This window comes from Eumetopias jubatus, unplaced genomic scaffold (genome assembly GCF_037043125.1).
Source record: "Eumetopias jubatus isolate StellerSeaLion01/CBP00866 unplaced genomic scaffold, mEumJub1_p1.0 scaffold_4, whole genome shotgun sequence".
NCBI lineage: Eukaryota > Metazoa > Chordata > Mammalia > Carnivora > Otariidae > Eumetopias > Eumetopias jubatus.
The window spans coordinates 89,911,328-89,933,699 of NW_028274810.1; the positions used below are offsets into that span (position 1 = coordinate 89,911,328).

Consider the following 22,372-nt stretch of genomic DNA (forward strand, 5'->3'; position numbering starts at 1 on the left):
GAACCCAATATAACTTAAAACTTAACTATTTTTCACATTCTCCCTACCTTCAAGCTATCAACCCATTACTCCATGCCGCCATCTTCCCTTGCCTAGTTTGTCTTGTGAACCTGACTGGGCAGCCTGTTTCTCCATACAGTCCATCGTCTACCTAGTTGCCAGCCCTTTAGAACATGTCATACCTAGTCACTTGTCTGCTCAGAACCCTCTGATATTTTCCCAACACATTTGGAATAAAATGCGAACTCCTAACATGGTTTAACTTAATCTGGCCCCTGTTCTCTCTTTCCCAACACTGTCTCCTATGTGGGTCTTTCTTCCAGTCACTGTCCTGTTTGCTGTTCATCAGATACCTCAAGTGTACTCCCATCTTTTCGTAGTTCTTTACCTTGGAATGCTCTAGATTTTTACTTAATTTTCTACCTTAGGTCTCAGTTCAAATTTACCTCTTTAGGGAGACCCTTCTAATTAAAATACAACCTCTTCCTCATCATTTATTCCCTTTCCTTTTATTTTTCTTAGCCTTTAATACCTCTTGAAATTGTATTTATTTTTTTTTAACTTTTGTCTCTATCAATAGTATATAAGCCTCATGAATCCTTAGACCTTGGTTTGTGGTATTCACTGTTATCTCTAGAACTTAGAAAAATACATGGCATATGAGTTCAAGGTATATGGAATTCCATGTCTCATGAAAAGTTTGGACAAGTTCTATGAGTAGGTTGGAAGTCAGTTGCTATGTGGGCTAGGTATTATTTATTGGAACAACTTCACGCTGGTACTTAGAAGATTAGTTGGGTATGGATAGGAATGGGAGGGATTCAGAATAGCTGAGATTTAAGTTTATGAAAGTATTATTTCCTTGATAATCTTGGGGGGTGGAGGGAGGAGCGAAATGAGGAAAATCAAAGGAAGTGGTTGACGGGTGGGTTTTACTTATTTTGATTTTTGGAAAAAAACATTTGTTACAAATCTGTTATATCTATGGTAGAATATTTAGGAAATATAATTAAAGAAAAAGAATAAAATTATAACAGTTTTTTCATGCATTGATAAATCACTATTAGTACTATTCACATATACAGTCATTCATATCTATATATACATCTATAGTGAAAAAACAAATAAATGACATTGCTATTTATTGATGATTTGAAGTAAAATTAGGACAGCCAAGAGGAAATGCTTCCAAATGAAGTTGGAATTATAAAATTAGGTTTTAGGATGGAGATGTGAGAGATGACTAAATAGATATAGACTTGGGGAATGGATATGATCTTTGGAAATGAAGGAAATACAGGGAAGATGAGATAGAGCCATAACTTTGGGAAACATGCAGGCTGTTATTAGGTGAGTAGGAGAATCACCATGGAAAGGATAGGGATATAATTAAAGGTAAAAAGACCAGGCTAGTGGAGGATTGTAAAAATTGAAGGGAAGAGAATTTTTAGGAGGCAGCATCACCAATGTTATTGCTTACCGAGAAGGCAAGATGAGACTGAGGGAAAAAAGACGAATTTAGTCATTTGAAGTCCATTAGTGACATTTGGGTATGCAGCTTAGTGTTAGAGGAAGAAGCCAGTGTTGTAGTTAAAGAGAGAGCATAGATGGCCAAGGGCTCTCCAGAATGAGTTTTTGTTAGAAATATGGTTCTGTGGGGATATTGCACAGATGATGCCTTAGATGTCTTATACTTTGTAGCTGTATGGTACTAAGGATATGGTAGATGACTGCATGAGTGAAATAAAAGACATGGCCATGTGTTCAAAGCATTTGAAAGTGAAAGGAAAGATAAATGGGTAAATATTTCTTGTTTGCGTTTTGTTTTGTTATGGGAGATGTGGCATGTTTGGAAGGATGTACTTAGCAAAATAGAGTTGAAGAAATAAAAGTTTGCAGTTATTTCCAGGAGAAGGTGGTGTGAAGAAATGGGCTTTGTTATTACGGTTAAGGAGTTAACCCTGGAAAGGAAATAAATCTCTTTTTCTGCGGTATAAAGAAATAGAAATAGATTCTGAGAATGTTTTTAAGGCTGAGAGGAAAGAATATGAGGAAACCACTGACTTTCATACATGGTCTCCTTGGAATGACTTAGTGAATGAGGATTGGAGACTAGAGACAGAAGGATTGAATAGCTGTTATGTGAAAATTATGCTAGGGATTCAAAAGGAGTTTTACCAGACAGCAGTGAAGGTAAATCTAATTATTTTGAAAAGGATTGTCTTAGCAGTTATAGAGCTTAATTTAACGTCAGAAGCAATATCCAGTAATAATTTGGGCATCTTTTGGATTGGTGTTTCACTAATCAGGTCATTTTTCAGAATATGAAATGATGTAGATGAGTTTCACTAGAAAAATTATCTCTAGGGACGCCTGGGTGGCTCAGTCGTTAAGCATCTGCCTTCAGCTCAGGTCATGATCCCAAGGTCCTGGGATCGAGCCCTGCATTGGGCTCCTTGCTCGGCGGGGAGCCTGCTTCTCCCTCTGCCTGCTGCTGCTCCTGCTTTAGCACGCTCTCTCTCTCTCTCTCTCTCTCTCTCTCTCTCTCTCTCTGACAAATAAATAAAATTTAAAAAAAAAAAGAAAATTCATCTCAAATGCAGACACTGACTTAATCTTTAAGGCTGCCTGTGGGGGCGCCTGGGTGGCTCGGTCAGTTAAGTGTCTGATTCTTGGTTTTGGCTCAGGTCATAATCTGAGGGTCGTGAGATCGAGCCCTGTGTCTGGCTCCCTACTCAGTGGGGAGTCTGCTTGAGATTCTCTCCCTCTCAAATAAATCTTTAAATAAAAGACTGCATGTGGATTGCAAATGTTTTAACGTAAAAGATTGTCTTTAATGTTGCCGAGGTGGTGGAAGCTTGAAGAAATTGTGGTCTGATACTAACTACTGAGAAGGTTTTTGATTGTTTAATTTTAATTTATTGTATATTATAATTTAATCCTTATTACATAATTTTTTTTAGTAATTACTTTTTTTAAGATTTATATATTTGAGGAAGAGAGTGAGAACCATGCGGGGCAGAGGGACAGAGGGCGAGAGAAACTTAAGCATGCTCCATGCTGAGCGTGGAGCCCGCCACAGGGTTCAGTCTCACGACCCTGAGATCATGACCTGAGCCAAAAGCAGGAGTCAGACACTTAACTGATTGTGCCACCCAGGCACCCCTAGAATCGAGAAAACTTGAGGAAGACCACTACAGTCTTTATTTAATTATTGTTTTTATAAAAATGCAGATATCATATTTCCCAAAGATACATACATGTATCCTTTATTCTGTTTTTGTGAAACTATAAAAATAAAAATTTAGAGTTGTTTGTACAGATTTTGCACACTCTTATTAATCATTGTCCATTTTTCAGTATAGAATATTGTTCTATGTTAATGACCCTAAGGTCATTATAATAAACATTAGGGTTAACTCCTAAAGATTCAAATTGTCCTCATTCCTCCTTATCTTTGTGCCCCTAGCCCCTTAGAAGAAAGATTGTTAGGCTTTATGGCTCTAAAATGCTTACATTGTGGTTCTAATACAGAGATTTTATTTCAGGTCTTTGTAGGTAAAATACCAAGAGATTTATATGAGGATGAGTTGGTACCCCTTTTTGAAAAGGCTGGTCCCATTTGGGATCTACGTCTTATGATGGATCCACTGTCTGGTCAGAACAGAGGGTATGCATTTATCACCTTTTGTGGAAAGGAAGCTGCACAGGAGGCTGTTAAACTGGTATGTGATAAACAAATGCCACTGTCTAGTGGCAAATCACCTCAATTAAAAATGTTTGCAGTTAACATTGTTTCATTTTCTTTAGTTTTTTTCTTTGCATGGTTAGATGTTGGTAAAGTTGATATGTGACCTTTGCTCTATTTTTTCTGATTATACAAGTAAAAAAGAATGAAAATACCCAAGAACTATTTGGTTAGTGGCTAAAGTTTCATTTGAATATTTGCCTTCTGCAGTTCTCTGGATTTTAGGCAAAAAAGATATGAATTGTTACTGTTAAACTTTAGGACAAGATTCTTAAAAGTGTAATGAAGGCTGGGATGGATTCTGGGGAACATAACGGGGTGACAGTGACTTTTAGGACACAATTCAGGAAATGATTGAGACTCTCTTATTTTTGTCACCACCTAATCATACAGTTTATTTTCTAAGTATATGCCTGTTCTTTTCTGTATTTTGTTTTCAGGCCCTTCAATCTTCTCTGCCTTCAGTCTTTCTCTCCTTTTTTACTATTTTATAGCCCATCTTCTGTAATCTAGTAATTTCCTTTTACCCTTTGTACTTAGTAGTACAGTAGTACTGCTACTACTAGTAGCAGCAGTTGTAACAGAGTCCTGCAAATGAGAAATATTTTCATGCCTGTGTTGGTACAGCCATCTCAGTAACTTAAGATAACCATGTCGTCGTTTTTGCGTACTCTTTCCAGACATTTAAAAGCCTCACTTTGTCTAGTTCCAGTCCTTCTAGAATGTGTATCTCTTTCACCAGGGCTTTGGGTTTCATGAATCACTTCTAAATTAGTTCCACTTCTAGCTTGACCCAGATTTTAGTTTTTATTAAGAACTTTTCCTTCCAACTTGTTTTTACGGAGAAATTTTCAAAGCTTTATTTTCTCATTTTTGGCAATGTATGGAGATTTTTATTGTTTAATAATCACGTATCTTTTAGTAAGGTAATGGGTAAGTAATGTGAAAGTCTAGCAAGCTAAAGTTTATCAAGGAAACTATCACCATAGTGATTTAAATAAAGCCTTTTTTATTTCCTATCATTTCCTATAATTTTGAAGGTATTGTGTTTGTGCAGTTTAAAACTTTTCATGTATACATTCAGAATACTGTGTTTTGTGTAGAATGTGAAATTCTTCTGAATTTCTTTTTATTGATTATACATAGTTGTTAACTCTTTATTGTTATTTTGCTTTTGGCTTATGTGTATCTAATTTTATTTCCAAGAATCCTGAATGATCAGTCTTGGGTACTTTTTCTGAAATTCTCTGGAAAATTTTTCAGATACATAACATTGAAATATGGCATAAGGTATTTTTAAAAATAAAGTGAATAACTGAGTCATTTATATCCAGAAGAGCAGTGAAAGTTAACAAAACGAAACTAAGATGAGAGACTGTAACAAGTTTTAAAATACACATTTTTATAATGGTAAGCATGAGGGAACTTGGTGAGTTTGTGAAGCAGGAAGTGTTTGACCTTATATTGTTGAATTTTTTAGGTTGAGATCAGTTGTCCTGAGTTTGGGATGGTTGTGGGGTATCTGGTTCTTTTCTTCCTTGCAGTGTGACAGCTATGAAATTCGCCCTGGTAAACACCTTGGAGTGTGCATTTCTGTGGCAAACAACAGGCTTTTTGTTGGATCAATTCCGAAGAATAAGACCAAGGAAAACATTCTGGAAGAATTCAGTAAAGTCACAGGTAAAACAAAAATGTATTTAGTAGAAGTTAGTTTTGGGAAATAATGTGGTACTATTTATAAGTACAAAAGGAAGTGTATATTAATCTAAAAATTTAAATCTTCAGTGTGTAAATTGCCTCCTTTCTGCTTTACTGTGGTTTGGTCTAAGCATGTTCCCTTATATCCTTAATTTCTTGGAATGTCCCCTTACATTTGTGCCTTAATTGATCCTTAGCTTTTGCCGGAGTCTTTGCCTTGTAGCCCTCCAGTGAAGGCTCGCCAGCATTCAGTGTGCTTTCGGGCCAAGAGGATGAGCATTTTTCTCCTCCTCCTCCGTGTTGCCTTGTCTAAATCAAATTTTTCAAAATTTCCAATTCTAAATCCATGGAGTTGATTGAGAAGTACATTTTACATCACAGGTCTATATACATTTATAACTGAAACAAAATGAACAGAACTGTACTTTGACTTATTTTACATGATTTAGTGTGATCTTTCCTGTACCATTTCATTTTTTTTAAATGTGGGTAGAGAAACACTCATTCTAGCTATGGTCTAAAAAACACTGATTTAGACCATTACTTCCCCTCATAAAAGCCATGTTTTTGTCCTCCAGATAAACTGTCCTTTCTCCTTCCTTGATGCTGTCATCTGTTGCTCTTCTGGATTCAGTCTTTCATTAATTGAAGATTGCTTTTGGCTCATAGTCTTTCTCTTCTGCCCTAAATTGACTTATTTGTCGTACTTTTAACATGTATGTACATGGATGACTGTCCAGTCCCCTAGCCTCCTAGTTTTATGACCACCTCATCTCCAGTTCTTTACTTCAGCTCCCCCACATCCAGATCACATTCTGGATCTTGCTGCCAGAAATTCTACCCACTCCAAAATCTTGATTTCTAGCGTTCTACTTTGTAACCACTGCCACTGTCCATCACAGTTGTGTTGGTCACAGGCTCCAGATGGTGCAGTTCTTTGACCTCATCACTTTATTACCTGTCAGCTCCTTTCTCGCTTCTTACCCATTTATTCATTCCTTCAGCAGGTGTTTATCCAGTGCCTATTAAAGTGGTGGCATTGTGTTATGTGCTGGGATACAGTGGTGAATAAGATCTATTTTCTGCCCTTGTAGGGCTTACATTCTGGAAAAGGAGATAAGACAAAAAAATTAAAGAAATATTTACACATTGTGGTGAGCACTGAGAAGAGGGAAATAAAGGATACTAGCTAGAGAAATAGCTATTATCCCGCTTTTGATGGTTATGGAAGGCTTTTCTGATAAGATGACATTTCAAGCAAGACCTGAAGAATGAGGAGGATGTAGCATAACAAAGAGCAGAGGGATGTGCATTCCAAGAGAGCAACACATGCTAAGTCTCTGAGGCAAGAAAGAACTTGGTGTATTACAGGAACTGAGAAAAGGCCAGTATTGTTAAAACACTGTAAAATTAGATGAAGTAGGCAAGGCTTTTGTGACTTGTAAGGAGTTTAGATTTAATTTTTGTAGAATGAGACAGTATTTAGAGATCTCAAGCAGGGAGTAACATCTGTTTCATGTTTACAGAATATTATCTCTACTGCCATATGGATAATGGTTTAGAAGGGCTTCAGAGTAGAAGCTAATCAGTCAGTTGAGGCTATCACAGTAGTTTGGATGGAAGATTGGACTAGGGTAATAGCTGTGAAGGTGGAAGGAAGTAGATGGGCTCTGAATTGGGTAGGGGAATAAAGGAAAGAAAGTAAAGGAAGAAATAAAGAATGAGTCTTCAGTTTCTGGCTTGAGAACCAGGAGATGGTACTATTTATTAGATAGGGAAGTAGATAAGACAGATTTGGGGAGCGGTAACTGCAATTTTGGACGTGCTAAATTTGAAATGTCTTTAAGTCTGGACTAGAAATAAAATGTAAGCATTCTTAAGGATATAGATAGCTTTTAAAAATACAACCTAGCTGATACTACCTAGAAAGGACATATGTGGGAAGATGAGAACACAGGACCAAAAACAGGGGGACACCAATATTTAGCAATCATTTTCTTTTTTTTAAAGATTTTATTTATTTATTTATTTATTTATTTGAGAGCGAGAGCATGAGAGATTCAGCATGAGCTGGGGGTGGGGGCAGAGGAAGGGGGAGAGAGAGAAGCAGACTCTGCTGACGTGGAGCTTGATCCCAGGACCTCGGGACCATGGCCTGAGCTGAAGGCAGACGCTTAACCAACTGAGCCACCAGATGCCCCAGCAATCATTTTCATTCTTGGTAAAAACAGTAACTTTTAAGTTAGATCCAAGGATGATTTTTGGTCATGATTACTTGGTTGAATGTAAGTTCTTTTCAATTTATATTAATGATTTGATTTTTAAATTCCTTGGTAGTGTTTTTATAAATTACAAGGTCATGTTGTGTCAAACACTCTAAAACATGGTAGAATGTTATACATCAGAATACAGTAACTGGACCTGTTGTTTATGGCTGTACCCTCAGGACCCCGAAAAAATTAAAAAGAAACATAAAATATTGTTTCACAATCCATATCTAACAATGCTGATTTAATTGTCTACTAGGTAATTAGGGAATCATTTTGAGGCTTCTTCAATATTTTTTGCTCTTTGGCAAATGGATTTAGGTCTGCCTAATCGCTAGATGTGTGGTGGATGCTTTTGGCTTATATATCTGGCTGTTGGTTTAACAGAGGGTTTGGTGGACGTTATTCTCTATCATCAACCCGATGACAAAAAGAAGAATCGGGGGTTCTGCTTCCTTGAATATGAGGATCACAAGTCAGCAGCACAAGCCAGACGCCGGCTGATGAGTGGAAAAGTAAAAGTATGGGGAAATGTAGTTACAGTTGAATGGGCTGACCCTGTGGAAGAACCAGATCCAGAAGTCATGGCTAAGGTAAATGCAGTTGCTTGGGATGGGGGTGAGATTATTATTTAAATTTCATACTCAGAGTAAAGCTCAACTTTTAAAAGTTTTATGATAAATACAGATTATAGCTCTTGATCTTAATTCTAGGATCTGCTTTAATACCAAACTTAGTAGTCTGTCTTGGTATCTAGAAATTTCTATTAATCATCCCTTTTCCTGGAGATTAAATGTGCAAAAGGAACTGAAATGAAATTCCTTAAGTATTTCCACATACACTGAGAATTTGTTTAGTGCTAGGCAGTAGGAGGGATACAGAGGTTTAAAAAAAAGACAGGGTCTTGTTGAATAAAGACAGAAGTAATGTTTTTTGGAGATTATGAATTGTAATCTTCATTGACCATACTACGACTTTTATTACATAGCCATTGATAATTTATTTAGATTTATAGCTGATTTTTCTTTTTTGTTTCTTTTTTAAATTCATTATTAAGTTCCCTTAGACTATCGTCTCCATGAAAAAAGGCAAAGGGTTATCATGTTTGCTGTTATGTGATATTGGCAAAATATGCGTGGCAGGTCCTGTGGCAGGCCCTCACTTTCCTCCTAAGCCTTATGTTTGCAATGCCTTGATCTCTGCCTGGTAAATAATGGTGCCATGAGTCCTGATTGTTAGGCTTTCCTTTGGGTGATTCCCGGAATTGAAGGGACTGATCAGAGTTGCATCTCTGCTGTTTTTAGTGAATTTTTGAGTATTTTGGTATGTCTCTTCTCTTCTTGGTGAGGCAGCAACTCTGTGATGACCATAAATTGGTGGTTGGATTCTCCTAGACTGAGAAGTCTTTCTCTGAAGCTTTTTATTCCAGGTTCTGAGCAGGTAGTCTTCACTCTAATTAGTTTGGAGGAGAGCCCCAGTTTATACCAGTGTGATCAAGTTTTGTAGGCAGAGACATCTTCGGTTTAGAGAAGATCACTGAGAATGAACCAGAGAGGTTCTCAGATGTGCTGCTTAGTGTCTTTTTCTCATATTCCTTGAGTAGATTTGTGTTAAGGAAAGGGACTGGGAATTTAAATAGCTCTGATTTTTTTTATTTTTATTTTTTACTAACTTGATTTTAATTCCATTTGTTTCTTCTAATACAATTGTGACTTTGGGCAAACCTATTGAACTTTAATGTCCTCTGTTGGAGTTGGGTAAATCTGTTAAGAACCCTTAAAATTTCGAACCACCTTGTGGAAACTGAATAAAGTTTGTATTGCTTTTTCTGTAAAAACATGTTTAAAATAGCAGTATAAATATATTACACATTATAAGTGGCAAATAAAATTCCCAGAAAATCTAAAGTGTAGTATAGCTGGTGATTTGTTTTTTTTTTTTTTAAAGATTTTATTTATTTGAGAGAGAGAGAAACAGCATGAGAGGGGAGAGGGTCAGAGGGAGAAGCAGGCTCCCCACTGAGCAGGGAGCCCGATGTGGGACTTGATCCCAGGACCCTGGGATCATGACCTGAGCCGAAGGCAGTTGCTTAACCAACTGAGCCACCCAGGCGCCCTGGTGATTTGTTTCGACACTTTTCACATACCTCTTGTAACCTTTCAGATTGAAATGCATCCTAAACTTTTTTTTTTTTTTTTTAAGATTTTATTTATCTGAGAGAGAGAATGGGAGACAGAGAGAGCATGAGAGGGGGAGGGTCAGAGGGAGAAGCAGACTCCCCACTGAGCGGGGGAGCCCGATGTGGGACTTGATCCCGGGACTCCAGAATCATGACCTGAGCTGAAGGCAGCTGCCTAACCAGCTGAGCCACCCAGGCGCCCCTGCATCCTAAACTTTTATAGGATTAGAAAACCTCAACATTTTATTCTAAGAACTATACCTAGATCATAAGCAACTTTCAGAATGAAAAGGAGGCCTCTGTAAACTTAATACTGATTGAATAAATTTGATTGACTAATACTGATTCCTTTATTATTTTCTGAATTGGAGGGTGGGTGTTCTACCCTTCTGCTGTTAACATTATCAGTGTTGTAATCCATTGAAGATTTTTTGCCAAGTTGGGTCAGTTTTATAATCAGCCAAAATCTAAGAGCATACATGTTATCTTTTCTTAAAGGGACTTTTTCCTGTTGAGTAATTTTTATGTAGTGTGTTTTGGTTTCATCTCAAAAAAGAAAAAAAGATCTGTGTTGAGTTTAAAAAAACAGTAAACCAACTGAGGCCTGTATAACAGAGTTTGACCTCTCTGACAATACTGGAAAAATAAAGAAGGTGGGGGTGGACAGTGTTAGATTTCCCCCTCTTGAATCAATACCTTCCCCCAAATACACCCCTTTATCTGAGGTAACAATTTATTCAGTGGATGTGTTAATTTTTTTTCTTTGAATAGGTAATACAGTTCCTTAGTTCAAAAATCAAAAATATGTAGAAAGGTATAGACAAAGAAGTCCCACTTGTACCTAGCTCCATCTACTGCATTCCCTTGGACCCAGTACACACCCAGTTTTAGTAGACCAGATACAGGCAAATATGAGTATTTATTCTTACTTTCCCGACTTTTTACCTGACGGTTACAGGTAACCTACTGCATTCACTAATTTATATTTTCTTTATCCACTGTCCTAGTTTATTAGCTCTAAGGTAGTATACCATTATTATGTGTACCACTAAGAAATTATTTAATGTTGCCAATTCAATTATGACACAGTGCTTGCATGTCACATTGACTGTAAGTTGGATCCCTATTTCAGAGATGTAAAAAAGGGGGAAATGTCTTACCAACAGTTTATCTTGGCAGTCTCTTCATATCCGCTTAGAGCACTTCCTCATTTTTATGGCCATATAATATTCCCTTGTGTAGATCTACTATACTATATTCAACTGGCGGGGCACTGGGTTGTTTCTGATCTTTTATTACTACAATACTGTGGTGAATTAGCTTGTATCTTGTCAGTTGATAAAAGTGCAGATATATCTGTAGGATAGATTCTCAGAGATAGAATTGTGGGCCACAGAGTACATGCATCTGTAATTATTAAGATATTGCCATATTCCCCCTGTACCGATTTACCCTCCCACCAGCAAAATACAAGAGGCCTACTTTCCTCATCCTTGTCAAAGTAGTGTATGATCATATTTTTGGATTTTGCCAGTTAGGTAAATGATATATCTCAAAGCCATAATGATTTGGGTTTAAGTTTTTAATATGTTGAAGGACCATTTGTGTTTCTTTGTATGAGCCTGGTATTCTTGAATTTTGCATATCTTTCTTTTCAGTTTTCCATTAAGCTTTTTCTTATTTTCTGGAGCTCTGATATTAAAAAAATAGAGATTAACTCTTTGTGATAGAAGTCATTTGTCTTTTGGCTCCACTTCTGGCACTTTTTGCCATGTGAAAGCCATTTATTTTTAGTAGTTGAATTTTATCACTCTTTTATATAATAGATTTTAAATCACAAAGCCTTCCTTGGAGCAGTGTTATGTAAAGGAATTATCTTTATTTTCTTTCTTTTTTTTTTAAGATTTTATTTATTTGTTTGACAGAAAAAGAGCACAAGGAGGGAGAGCAGCAGGCAGAGGGAGAGGGAGAAGCAGAGCAGAGAGCCGGACGTGGGCTCAATCCCAATCAGGGCCTGTGCCAAAGGCAGATGCTTAACCAACTGAGCCATCTAGGCGCCCCACCTTTATTTTCTTTTAATATTTTTCTGTCTCTCCCCAATCTCTACCCCTGTCCACCCCTTTTAAAATTTTTGATCTATTTGGAATTTATCCTGGTATATAGTCTGAGGTATGAATCCAACTTTTTTTTTTAAGATCTTATTTTTAAGTAATCTTTACACCCAATGTGGGGCTCGCACTCACAACCCTGAGATCAAGAGTCACATGCCCCTCTGACTAAGCCAGCCAGGCACCCCCCCCCAACTCTTATTTTTATCCAAGTGAACACTATACTGTTTCAGTGATTTAAGCATTATAGTTTGTTATATCTGGTAGGGCTAGTCTCTGAATTTTGTTAATTTTTTTCCTGACTATTCTTGTTTATTTTTTTCATTCGAACTTTAGAATTAACTTAGTTCGGCGGGGGAGCAAAACCCCAAAACATGTTGTTTCAGTTGGTACTTAGGGACCTGTTAAATTTGTGAATTAACTTAGTAATTTCCTGTTGGTTCCTTGAAGGTTCTATTCAGTGTTAGGTACTTTCTTATTTATTTTTTTTTAGAATTTATTTTTAAAGATTTTATTTATTTATTTGACAGAGAGCACAGGCAGGGAAAGCAGCAGAGAGAGAGGGAGAAGCGGGCTCCCCACTGTGCAGAGACCCATATGTGGGGCTCAGTCCCAGCACCTTGGGATCATGACCTGAGCCGAAAGCAGATACTTAACCAACTGAGCCACCCAGGCCACCCCAGTGTTAGTTACTTTAATGACAGGGCAGGAGAAGGAACCAATAATCTATATAAATTGGTAACTGACAGAATAATTTTCTTGTCAATTTTTATACTTTCTGTGATGCACCTTTATTATTTAATGTTTTTGAGAAGGAAAGCCTGCTGTGAGGATAGGAAGAAATACCTTAACATAAGACTTCAGCTAAAATTAAGTAGCCATTGCCAATTTTGTGTATTTGTTGTATTAGGTGAAAGTTTTATTTGTGAGAAACTTGGCTACTACAGTGACAGAAGAAATACTGGAAAAGTCATTTTCTGAATTTGGAAAACTCGAGCGAGTGAAGAAGTTGAAAGATTATGCATTTGTTCATTTTGAAGACAGAGGAGCAGCTGTTAAGGTAGAGATTTTGAAATTTTGCTTCGTGATATTTGAATTTTGTTGTTGAAACTCACTAAACACGTAAGATGACTTTAAAAACTGAAATAAAATTGGTTTTCAGCTTTTCCCGAACTCTGGAACTTTCTTTTAATAATCTGTGAAGTGGTAGTAGTGTAACAGGTAAGATTTCATATTTCAAAGCCTGATTATTACTAACTGGGTTTGTGATTTCAGGCAAGTTATTTTTAATCTCTGTATTTTTTGTAAGCCTAAGATTTGATAGCATGATGCCCTGGAAATATTACAAGGTATAGTAATTAGCTGCTGTAAATGGTAAAGAGGTAATGAATTGTATTGTAACTACTTTGTTTACCTTAGTTGGTAGACCTGTGAAAGACCCAGAGTAGTGTACCTGACTTCACACACAGTACAGCATATCGAATTCAGCAGATGGGTTCTGAGAGAGTGGTTAGTCCTTCATAGATTTGCCTTTCTTCAGTCATTGGAGAATTCCAATAGTACTAACTGTGTTGCTGGTTTCAGTAGTTGTTAGAGGTCTATTTCTTGCATATAATAGTCGATTTGATGATAGTAATGAAAGGTGTGAAAAAAGTATTTTCATGTGGTGGCTAGAGGGTAAAACCTGAATACCTGTGCTGTTTTCTGCTGATAATGGATCAGCAGCATCTTTCATGGGTAAAATTTGTAGTTTCTTGTTCCTCTTACCTTTCCCAGTGGGGGAGAGAAGACAAAATACTAACAAAAGTTTTTTATTTGGGGAGGTAGGTTCAAGATCCTCAATGACTCAGGCCTGGTCCTTTTTCTGCATTGGTCTGTTGGAGTGGCGCCCCCTCTAATTCGAGCAGTTTCTGTTTCCTGCCCAGGATATTTGCTTTAAAGTGTGCCTCATAGAATCTTTGGACTAGTTAGAATTTTTTGGTTTGCTTTTTGATGAAAGCTAATTAGTGAGACAGCATTGCTTACAAAATTCACAGCTTAGTGCAGAATTTAATGCTTGGTTTCTGAAATTGCCAGTGGTATGAAACACGGATAACTGATTGATACCTTCTAAATACTTTTCATTCAGTTGTTATTACTAATTGATACCTTCTAAATACTTTTCATTCAGTTGTTATTAAATAACTGGTTGTCTCTAATTGAAAAGAAGTGTAAAAACTGGTAGGGTGGTTTGCCAAAGAAGTCTCTGAAATTACAAAATATATCAGCAACTGGGGAACTTCTGTGGACTTACTTAGTTGCTTTAGGTGAAGCAGCCAAAAGCTAATGTGGTAAAGGGGAGCAGTTAGTATGTAGAGGAGGACTGATTTAATCTTTGTCTAGATGCTTGTAAATCTCTGAATGTTCTTTATGTATAGAGCATTTTATTCTGTTTGTCCAGATAGAAAAGCGTTTGGGTAGGGAAGCAGAAAGGCTGTGGCAAGGAGGTGAGGTATTTTGTTACTGAGTTACTTGAACTTGGATGTATGGCAGAGGCTGTTAGGTGGAACAACATAGATAAAGGACTAGAGCATAGGATGCTTTTGATTACTGCTTTCCAGGTGAATACTCAAGTCTTCCATCAGTCCACGCCAGTTCCGGGCTCTGCTCTTAACTGTTCAGGTGAAGTATGTTTAGGTGAAGTGTTGTGGAGGAAACCTAGGCATTTTTTGGTTCTTGTTCAGTTTAACTGATAACCTCATTCAGTAACCTCATTTGTCTTTCAGATCTTTAAGATTTTTATGGAAGAGCAGTTTCAGATTCACATGTTGAATGTCATGTTTTTATTTTAAAATTTGAGTCCTGAAAAGTTTGTGTTAATTACGGCACTTTTCCCAGATGGGGATTTGCTTCTTTGGTATGGCTCAACCTTGAGAGGTTAGTTATTCGGGATTAAGGAGCAGTGATAGGCAGCTCTGGAAGCCCATTTATTTTTTTAAATATAAGAATAGGACATCAGTTTTGTTTTCAATATAATTTACATGTAAGAAGGTAAGATTGAGGGAAATAAGTACTTTGTATTTTTTTCTTCGTGGCTAGATTCTTTTGCCAATTAAAATAGTTGTGAAGTAAATTTTTTATTAATTGGCACAGGTATGTCTATGTAATTATGTTTTAAAGTATTATTTTTACTTGCAAAATAAATTTATTTTTGTAATTTTGTATAGGCCATGGATGAAATGAATGGCAAGGAAATAGAAGGGGAAGAAATTGAAATAGTCTTAGCCAAGCCACCAGACAAGAAAAGGAAAGAGCGCCAAGCTGCTAGACAGGCTTCCAGAAGCACTGCGTGAGTCTACATTTTAGTAAATACATCTCTGAACAAAGAATAAGTTGGAAATAGAGATCAACTTAATAGTCTTGAAGTAAGCTAATTTGTTTTTTCTTTTCTCCGTTCCCTCCATCGCTAGGTATGAAGATTATTACTATCACCCTCCTCCTCGTATGCCACCTCCAATTAGAGGTCGGGGTCGTGGTGGGGGGAGAGGTGGATATGGCTACCCTCCAGATTACTATGGCTATGAAGATTACTATGATGATTACTATGGTTATGATTATCACGACTATCGTGGAGGCTATGAAGATCCCTACTACGGCTATGATGATGGCTATGCAGTAAGAGGAAGAGGAGGAGGAAGGGGAGGGCGAGGTGCTCCACCACCACCAAGGGGGCGGGGAGCACCACCTCCAAGAGGTAGAGCTGGCTATTCACAGAGGGGGGCACCTTTGGGACCACCAAGAGGCTCTAGGGGTGGCAGAGGGGGTCCTGCACAACAGCAGAGAGGCCGTGGTTCCCGTGGATCTCGGGGCAATCGTGGGGGCAATGTAGGAGGCAAGAGAAAGGCAGATGGGTACAACCAGCCTGATTCCAAGCGCCGTCAGACCAACAACCAACAGAACTGGGGTTCCCAACCCATCGCTCAGCAGCCGCTTCAGCAAGGTGGTGACTATTCTGGTAACTATGGTTACAATAATGACAACCAGGAATTTTATCAGGATACTTATGGGCAACAGTGGAAATAGACAAGTGAGGGCTTGAAAATGATATTGGCAAGATCCGATTGGCTCTAGATCTACATTCTTCAAAAAAAAAAATTGGCTTAACTGTTTCATCTTTAAGTAGCAATTTGCTGCCATTTGTATTGGGCTGAAGAAATCACTATTGTATATATACTCAAGTCTTTTTATTTTTTTTTTTCCTCTTTTCATAAATGCTCTTGGACATTATTGGGCTTGCAGAGTTCCCTTATTCTGGGGGTTACAATGCTTTTATCGTTTCAGGCTTCATTTTAGCTTCAAAAACAAGCTGAGCACACTGTTAAATCATGATTTTGCAGAACCTTTGGTTTTGGACAGTTTCATTTTTTTGGATTTGGGATAGATTACACAGGAGTATGGAGTATGCTGTAAATAAAAATACAAGCTAGTGCTTTGTCTTAGTAGTTTTAAGAAATTAAAGCAAACAAATTTAAGTTTTCTTGTATTGAAAATAACCTATGATTGTATGTTTTGCATTCCTAGAAGTAGGTTAACTGTGTTTTTAAATTGTTATAACTTCACACCTTTTTGAAATCTGCCCTACAAAATTTGTTTGGCTTAAACGTCAAAGCCGTGACAATTTGTTCTTTGATGTGATTGTATTTCCAATTTCTTGTTCATGTAAGATTTCAATAAAACTAAAAAATCTATTCAAAACATTACCTATTTCAAATTCAATTGTGTCCTAAAACATTATTTTATTCGTAATCCTTTGCAAGGAATATTGTTTTCAAATTATAACTGCCTATGTGAGTGATCAAATTCATGCAAAATTTCTTGTCTATTCCAATATGTATTGTGGCTATCAGACTGAGGATTAGTCTAAATTCTAGTATTTATTCCAAATAGCACTTTATTGATTGGTGTTTTCTCATAGTCTCTTCTGATTTTGAAAATTTGTCCTTTATTTTTATAAAAACAGGTTCAAACGCTTTTGAACATTCTTGCAGGCATTGGATAATTTGCGTTAAATAAAATGGGGTTGGGGAAGCAGACTGCAATTTATTTTTGACCCACATTCTTTCTATAAAGGATAATTTGTTGACTGAAGACCTTATTTGCTGGATAAGTGAATGTATAACAGGAAAAAACGTTAATACTGTGGCGTCAATTGCACTGCGGACTAAACTTCCGTTGTAGTATACGTGATCATGACTACCACTTCAGTTACTGGTTTAGGAATATAATTTCCTATTGCTACGTAAATTTGCTTTGAGAAGCACTCATGCCTTCTAAGAGAGGCTTAAAAATGTCCACTAGTTATACTTCTAACTTTCTGTTAATACCTTTTATTTTTTTACTACCCTCCTGGCTAAAGTTTTTGTTGGCCGAGTTATAACGTCTATTTCCCTGTTTCCTTTAGAAATTCTGAATTATTGTAATGACAGTTTTGCTTGCGAATAAGAGGAACAAAAGAATCCAAACTTTACAATGCAGAAAAGTCTGGATCACATTCAAATTACCATAAAATTTTCCCTTCCGTTTTACTCCTAGGTGGGTCTAAAATGTTTTTAAATTATAAAAATAAGCCACTTAGGGAATAATTAAAATGGGCACACCATTATTTTGTGTTTTGTTCCTGTTTGGTGTCTTTTATGACAGCAGTAGGAGATCTCAGGATCATAAGCCAGTTAATTCCTTATGAGCGTGCTTAGATCATATTTTGGGTTTCATGGCTTGTCTTTTGATTTCAAGTAAGAAAATTAATATTTACTGATGAAAGTCTATATTTCATTTCTCTTTAAAAGTACACTTTATTATATAGTTCAGTAAGTTAACAGGCCTTATTAATATTCCTCTTGTGTTTTTGGAAACTCAAAAAGGAATTATATAGTCTGTTGTATAGTAGTTCCAAATTAACATGGGTATCTATTTGGTAAAGCTTAGATCCAGTTGTTTTTCTTATGCCCATGTATGTAAGTAGAGACACCAAACATTCTTTAAATGCTGCTTTTAAACTTTGAAAATACAATTTGTAGTTACTATAACTATAAGCCTTAATTAGACTTAAATAAAATCCTGATTTTTCTTGGAAAGAAGAAAGCATCTACAAGTAAAATTTGATTTATTTGTATTTCTTAAAATTAGATGTTACCAGATACAAAGTTAATGGAGAAAATTAGGAATGGATAAAGAAGTGATTCTGAAAAAGTAACTGATTGTGCTTCCCCTACCCATCCTAAAATATAAACCCTAGCAAAAACATAAGACTAAAACTTTGGTTCCACGTCAAAATCCTTTCCTTTAATTGCAAATAATATTTTACTCTCACCTATTAAAATATGTCTAAGAGATGGCCCTCTAATATTGCTTTATAGGTTTTTTTGTAGCTATTTTATTTCACAGAAAAACACAACTTTTTGAACATTAAGTCTCACTTTAGAGCTTTCTCCCTTGTTGATAGCTTGTAAACTCTTGCTGTAGCAGCATTCAGAGAAAAGAGATTCAGAGCTTAACTTTTCACAGAAATAAATCTAACAGTCTAATACATAAACCTGAAAAATGTGCATTCAGGATGTCTTTATTTTAGATTTTCATTAGCTGTTTTATTTTAATGAATTTTTTTTAATGAGTTCTGGGAAATTTCATTTCCTGCTCTTGTGCCATCTTTTTTGTTCCCCAACCTAATTCATTTGCTTTTACTTATGAGCCTGCTACAGTAATGTGTGTTGGGAAATATATTTACATTATATTGAGGCCAACCTCTTCTTTGTAGGTACCCTCCTAAGACTGACCTAAGTACACCCCTTTCCCATAATGGAATGCTAATTTTTATTTGATCACTCATTTATAGCAGTTGCTTAAATGTATGTATTTAAATGACGGTGTTTTAATTTTTTAAAAGCAAAAAACTTCTAATAAGTTGCCAGATTTCTAATAAATCAAGTTTATTTGATCAATTGATATGGAAATTGAGTTACTATGGTTCTGTAGTTAGTTTTTTTAAGCAGAGTTCAGCGTAATTGTTTTTCAGTTTTCTTAGTTACTAGGGTTATTCTGCATAAGAAAGCCCAATGCTTTCTGTTAGTAGACAATTTTTCTCTCATTTGGAATCTGACTTAGGAGGTGAACCCTCTTTTTAAAAAGATCAGCATGCATCAAAATAAATTCTATTTTAAATTCCAAAAGAAGGGACATAAAATTCCATTCCTAGCATAAAGCCACATAATATTCTGGAAACTCATTACATCATTTGCCTCCTGCCCATTTGGATAATCATACCTACGTTTTATTAATTGTGTATTATTTGTAAAATCCAAAACCCTTCCAGTAAATACTTGCTATAAGGCTATTTATTTGTCAGTTACAAAGACTTCTACATATGTTAAAATTTGCAGTTTCGATTTTTCCAAAGAGAATTTTGTTACACTGAATTATCTGGTATTCTTAAAACCAGCGAAGTATGTGGAAGAAATGATAATGTTAGTGTTGTCCCTTATTGTGTAGCATCTCTTAAGTGAGCAGCTAAGAAAAAGCCTTATAGAAAGAGTGCACTGGATTTATAAGTGTGTTTATGTTTCTCTAAGAATGGGAGCTTCTGTTAACTTAGTTCTCAGTAAGCCCGTGGATTGGGTGACTGATTAGAGAATTCAGAATGACAAATCCACTAACCAAGCATGTTTACTTTTGCACTAGAAGTTTGTGAATTAGTTCTGAATTTTGAAATGCAAACACCAAGCCTTAAAAATACTGCATATTTAATGTATTGGTCAGTAATTAATAATAAATACTTAATTGGAAATAGTTACTGTTAATCTTTCTAGAATAGTTTTTTTCTTTTTAAATATATATACTTACGTATTTTTTATTTAGAGGTTACCAGAAGCTCTGGGTTTTTTGTTTTGTTTTGTTTTTGTTTTTTAACCATTTTCAGATGTTATCCAGAAATCTGCAAGTGTACTTTTCCTGTTTTAACTCCTTCCTTTTATCACCTGACTATCAGGGAAGCGAGGTTGAGGCTGCCCTGACCTGACATGTCATGATGTCGACTTGCTAGGTGGGGTTCGCTGGGGACGATAACCAGTGGAATTGTTGGTAAGAAATTTTTTTTTCCTATTTTTTTTTTTATCAGTAGTGGGGCATTAAGTGTGGGAGAATGCCCATATTTTATAAGTGGGCATTTATGTTGGCCTTGTAGACAAAACTTTAATATTAAATAACTTAGTTCTTAATAGGAACATATAATAACTACTTCATACTTTTTATTCTCAAATTATAGTTTAGCAGGAAAGGTCTGCAAGTATGAAGTAATAAAATACTCGGTATATTTTAGGTGATCGAAGACACTTTACAAGATAGATTCTAAAGTCTTTTAGACAATAAATTTGCTTTATTTTACTGTGGTTTCAATCCCTCTAACATCTTTATGTTTGCATTTTTATTGGGTAGATTAGCACATAATGCATCTTAAGAGATGTTTATTGCACGCTGATAGTAAAACTAGAAGGTGTTGATAGGATGGAGGATTTAAACACTAGGAGAAATTATTTTTTAAATCTTCCAAAAAATTTTAACATTGTAAAATGGAACTTAAAAGAGCAATTTCACAAACAGGGCTTGTTTTAAAAATACGTTTGATATTAGAACCTTGAACATAGCAAAACCATAAATCTATCAACAACTTGTGTTTTGTTTGAAACCCAGGACAGCTGTTGGGATTAGTGGGTATTGGTTGAATCAGTCAATTTTTAGATGATATTTTAAAAGAAAATCTCTCACAGTAGAGGATTCCGTAATAGTAAAGTATAAATCAAGGAAATTAAATTTAATAACTAAGCATTTCTGACCATAACATATAAAAAAATAATTGTAATATGATCTAATCACTGATTAAAAGTAATTGTGAGTATTCATGCCTGAAGAACCTCCTAAATATTCTTATACCTCCTTTGTTGGTTGAACGTATCAGTCTAGGAAGAATCTCTTAGGTGTTAAACGTGCTAGTCATAGTATCCTGAAATCTTGTCTGTAAGCTTGTTGTAGACTACTTGTAAGTCGTTACAATGAAATTATACTTTAAGAATTGCAGTGATTGCATCATTTTGTTGAGGTACTTGTTTCTCTTCTGACACATTTTATGCTGTACCAGTGATAGAAAAGATTATAAAGATTGCACTAATAATGTGCTCTTTGGAAAGCTTGATAGTAAGCAGTAGGAACACTCAAGTAATTCTTACGGGTTCATCTTTGCAGCACGAAGTCTAGTTACTGGCTTTGATATACTAACAACAAAATGCATTTCATGGGATCAGGAAGGGAGACATTGCGGGGTGGGGGGACAGCTTAAATTCCTCAAATACAAACAGGGGCTTTCATTTTGTGTGGTAATTTTGTCAGGATCCCATGAACATTGCTTTTCTTGATTTCTCATTTATAATGGTTGGACAAAAGGAACTTCTCTAGCCTGTTCAGGAACATAGGTAGAATTGTACTTTAACAAATCCTACCTAGATTTTTAGTACTATGTTGTAAGACTATTTCTATAATTGAGCTGAAAGCTCCTGTGAACATTAACATTGCTATATGCATACAGTAATATGAGAATATTAAAGTAGGTACATTTGCAAGACCACTTAATCGGCAGTTTAATAAAAATCGTGCTTTTGGTACAGTGTTCAGGTACCATAACTGTATTGGAATATTTGTACAATGTTAAATATTTTTAATAAAATCTAACATGTTCAAAATGTTGTGTTGGTGATTTTGGGTGGGGTGTGATGGTTTCGATTGTGCAAAACAGATTCAGTAGTTCTGTAATTGAGACTTTTGTGGTCAAATGGAGTTCCTGTCTTCAAATTCAGTACTAGGTATCGGGTACCGATTTGAAGGAAGACAGTGAAGGAGTGGGAAGGAGTAAAAATAGCTGAACTTGAGGGGGTTTATTAAAGTGTCAGGAAGTAGCTTTACTGGGGGTTAAAGCTGGGTCTTCAGGTTTAAGATGGGAATGTTGGCTTTTGGCATAAAAGGTTGCCAGTAAAGTTTTTCTGATGAAATTGTGGCATATCCATTTGGAAATGATGCTAGAAAACATGCAGAGGTGGGCAAAGGGAAACACTTGTACAGTGCTTTCAGTAGGCATTTTATTCCCCGTGTTCTTGACTCCTTGACATAAATGCCAGCAAGTGAAGAAGTGGTGAGGGGAATATTTGAGGAAGGCTGTGTTGGAGGGTTTAGATGTATCATTGGGAAATGTCTCCAGTATACAAGAAGTACCATATTGAGAGTGATTTCTTAAAACTGTAAGCGTTTCTGTTTTCATTATTGATCCCATTCTCCTGAGGAGAGCCCTAATACA

At 36.2% G+C, this 22,372-nt stretch overlaps 1 protein-coding gene across 3 annotated transcripts in view; it reads left to right on the top strand.

Moving 5' to 3' along the window:
- The window catches only part of HNRNPR (heterogeneous nuclear ribonucleoprotein R), a 31,890-nt gene extending 15,151 nt beyond the window's left edge, over nt 1–16,739 (top strand). For all 3 annotated transcript variants that reach the window (XM_028090808.2, XM_088022571.1, XM_028090811.2), the window contains 6 exons: nt 3,549–3,725; nt 5,293–5,428; nt 8,101–8,306; nt 12,911–13,060; nt 15,207–15,328; nt 15,450–16,739. In XM_028090808.2, the coding sequence (XP_027946609.1) occupies nt 3,549–3,725; nt 5,293–5,428; nt 8,101–8,306; nt 12,911–13,060; nt 15,207–15,328; nt 15,450–16,062 (1,404 nt within the window). In that variant the 3' untranslated portion in view covers nt 16,063–16,739. The remainder of the gene's footprint in view (nt 1–3,548; nt 3,726–5,292; nt 5,429–8,100; nt 8,307–12,910; nt 13,061–15,206; nt 15,329–15,449) is intronic.
- The last annotated feature ends 5,633 nt before the right edge of the window (nt 16,740–22,372 follow it).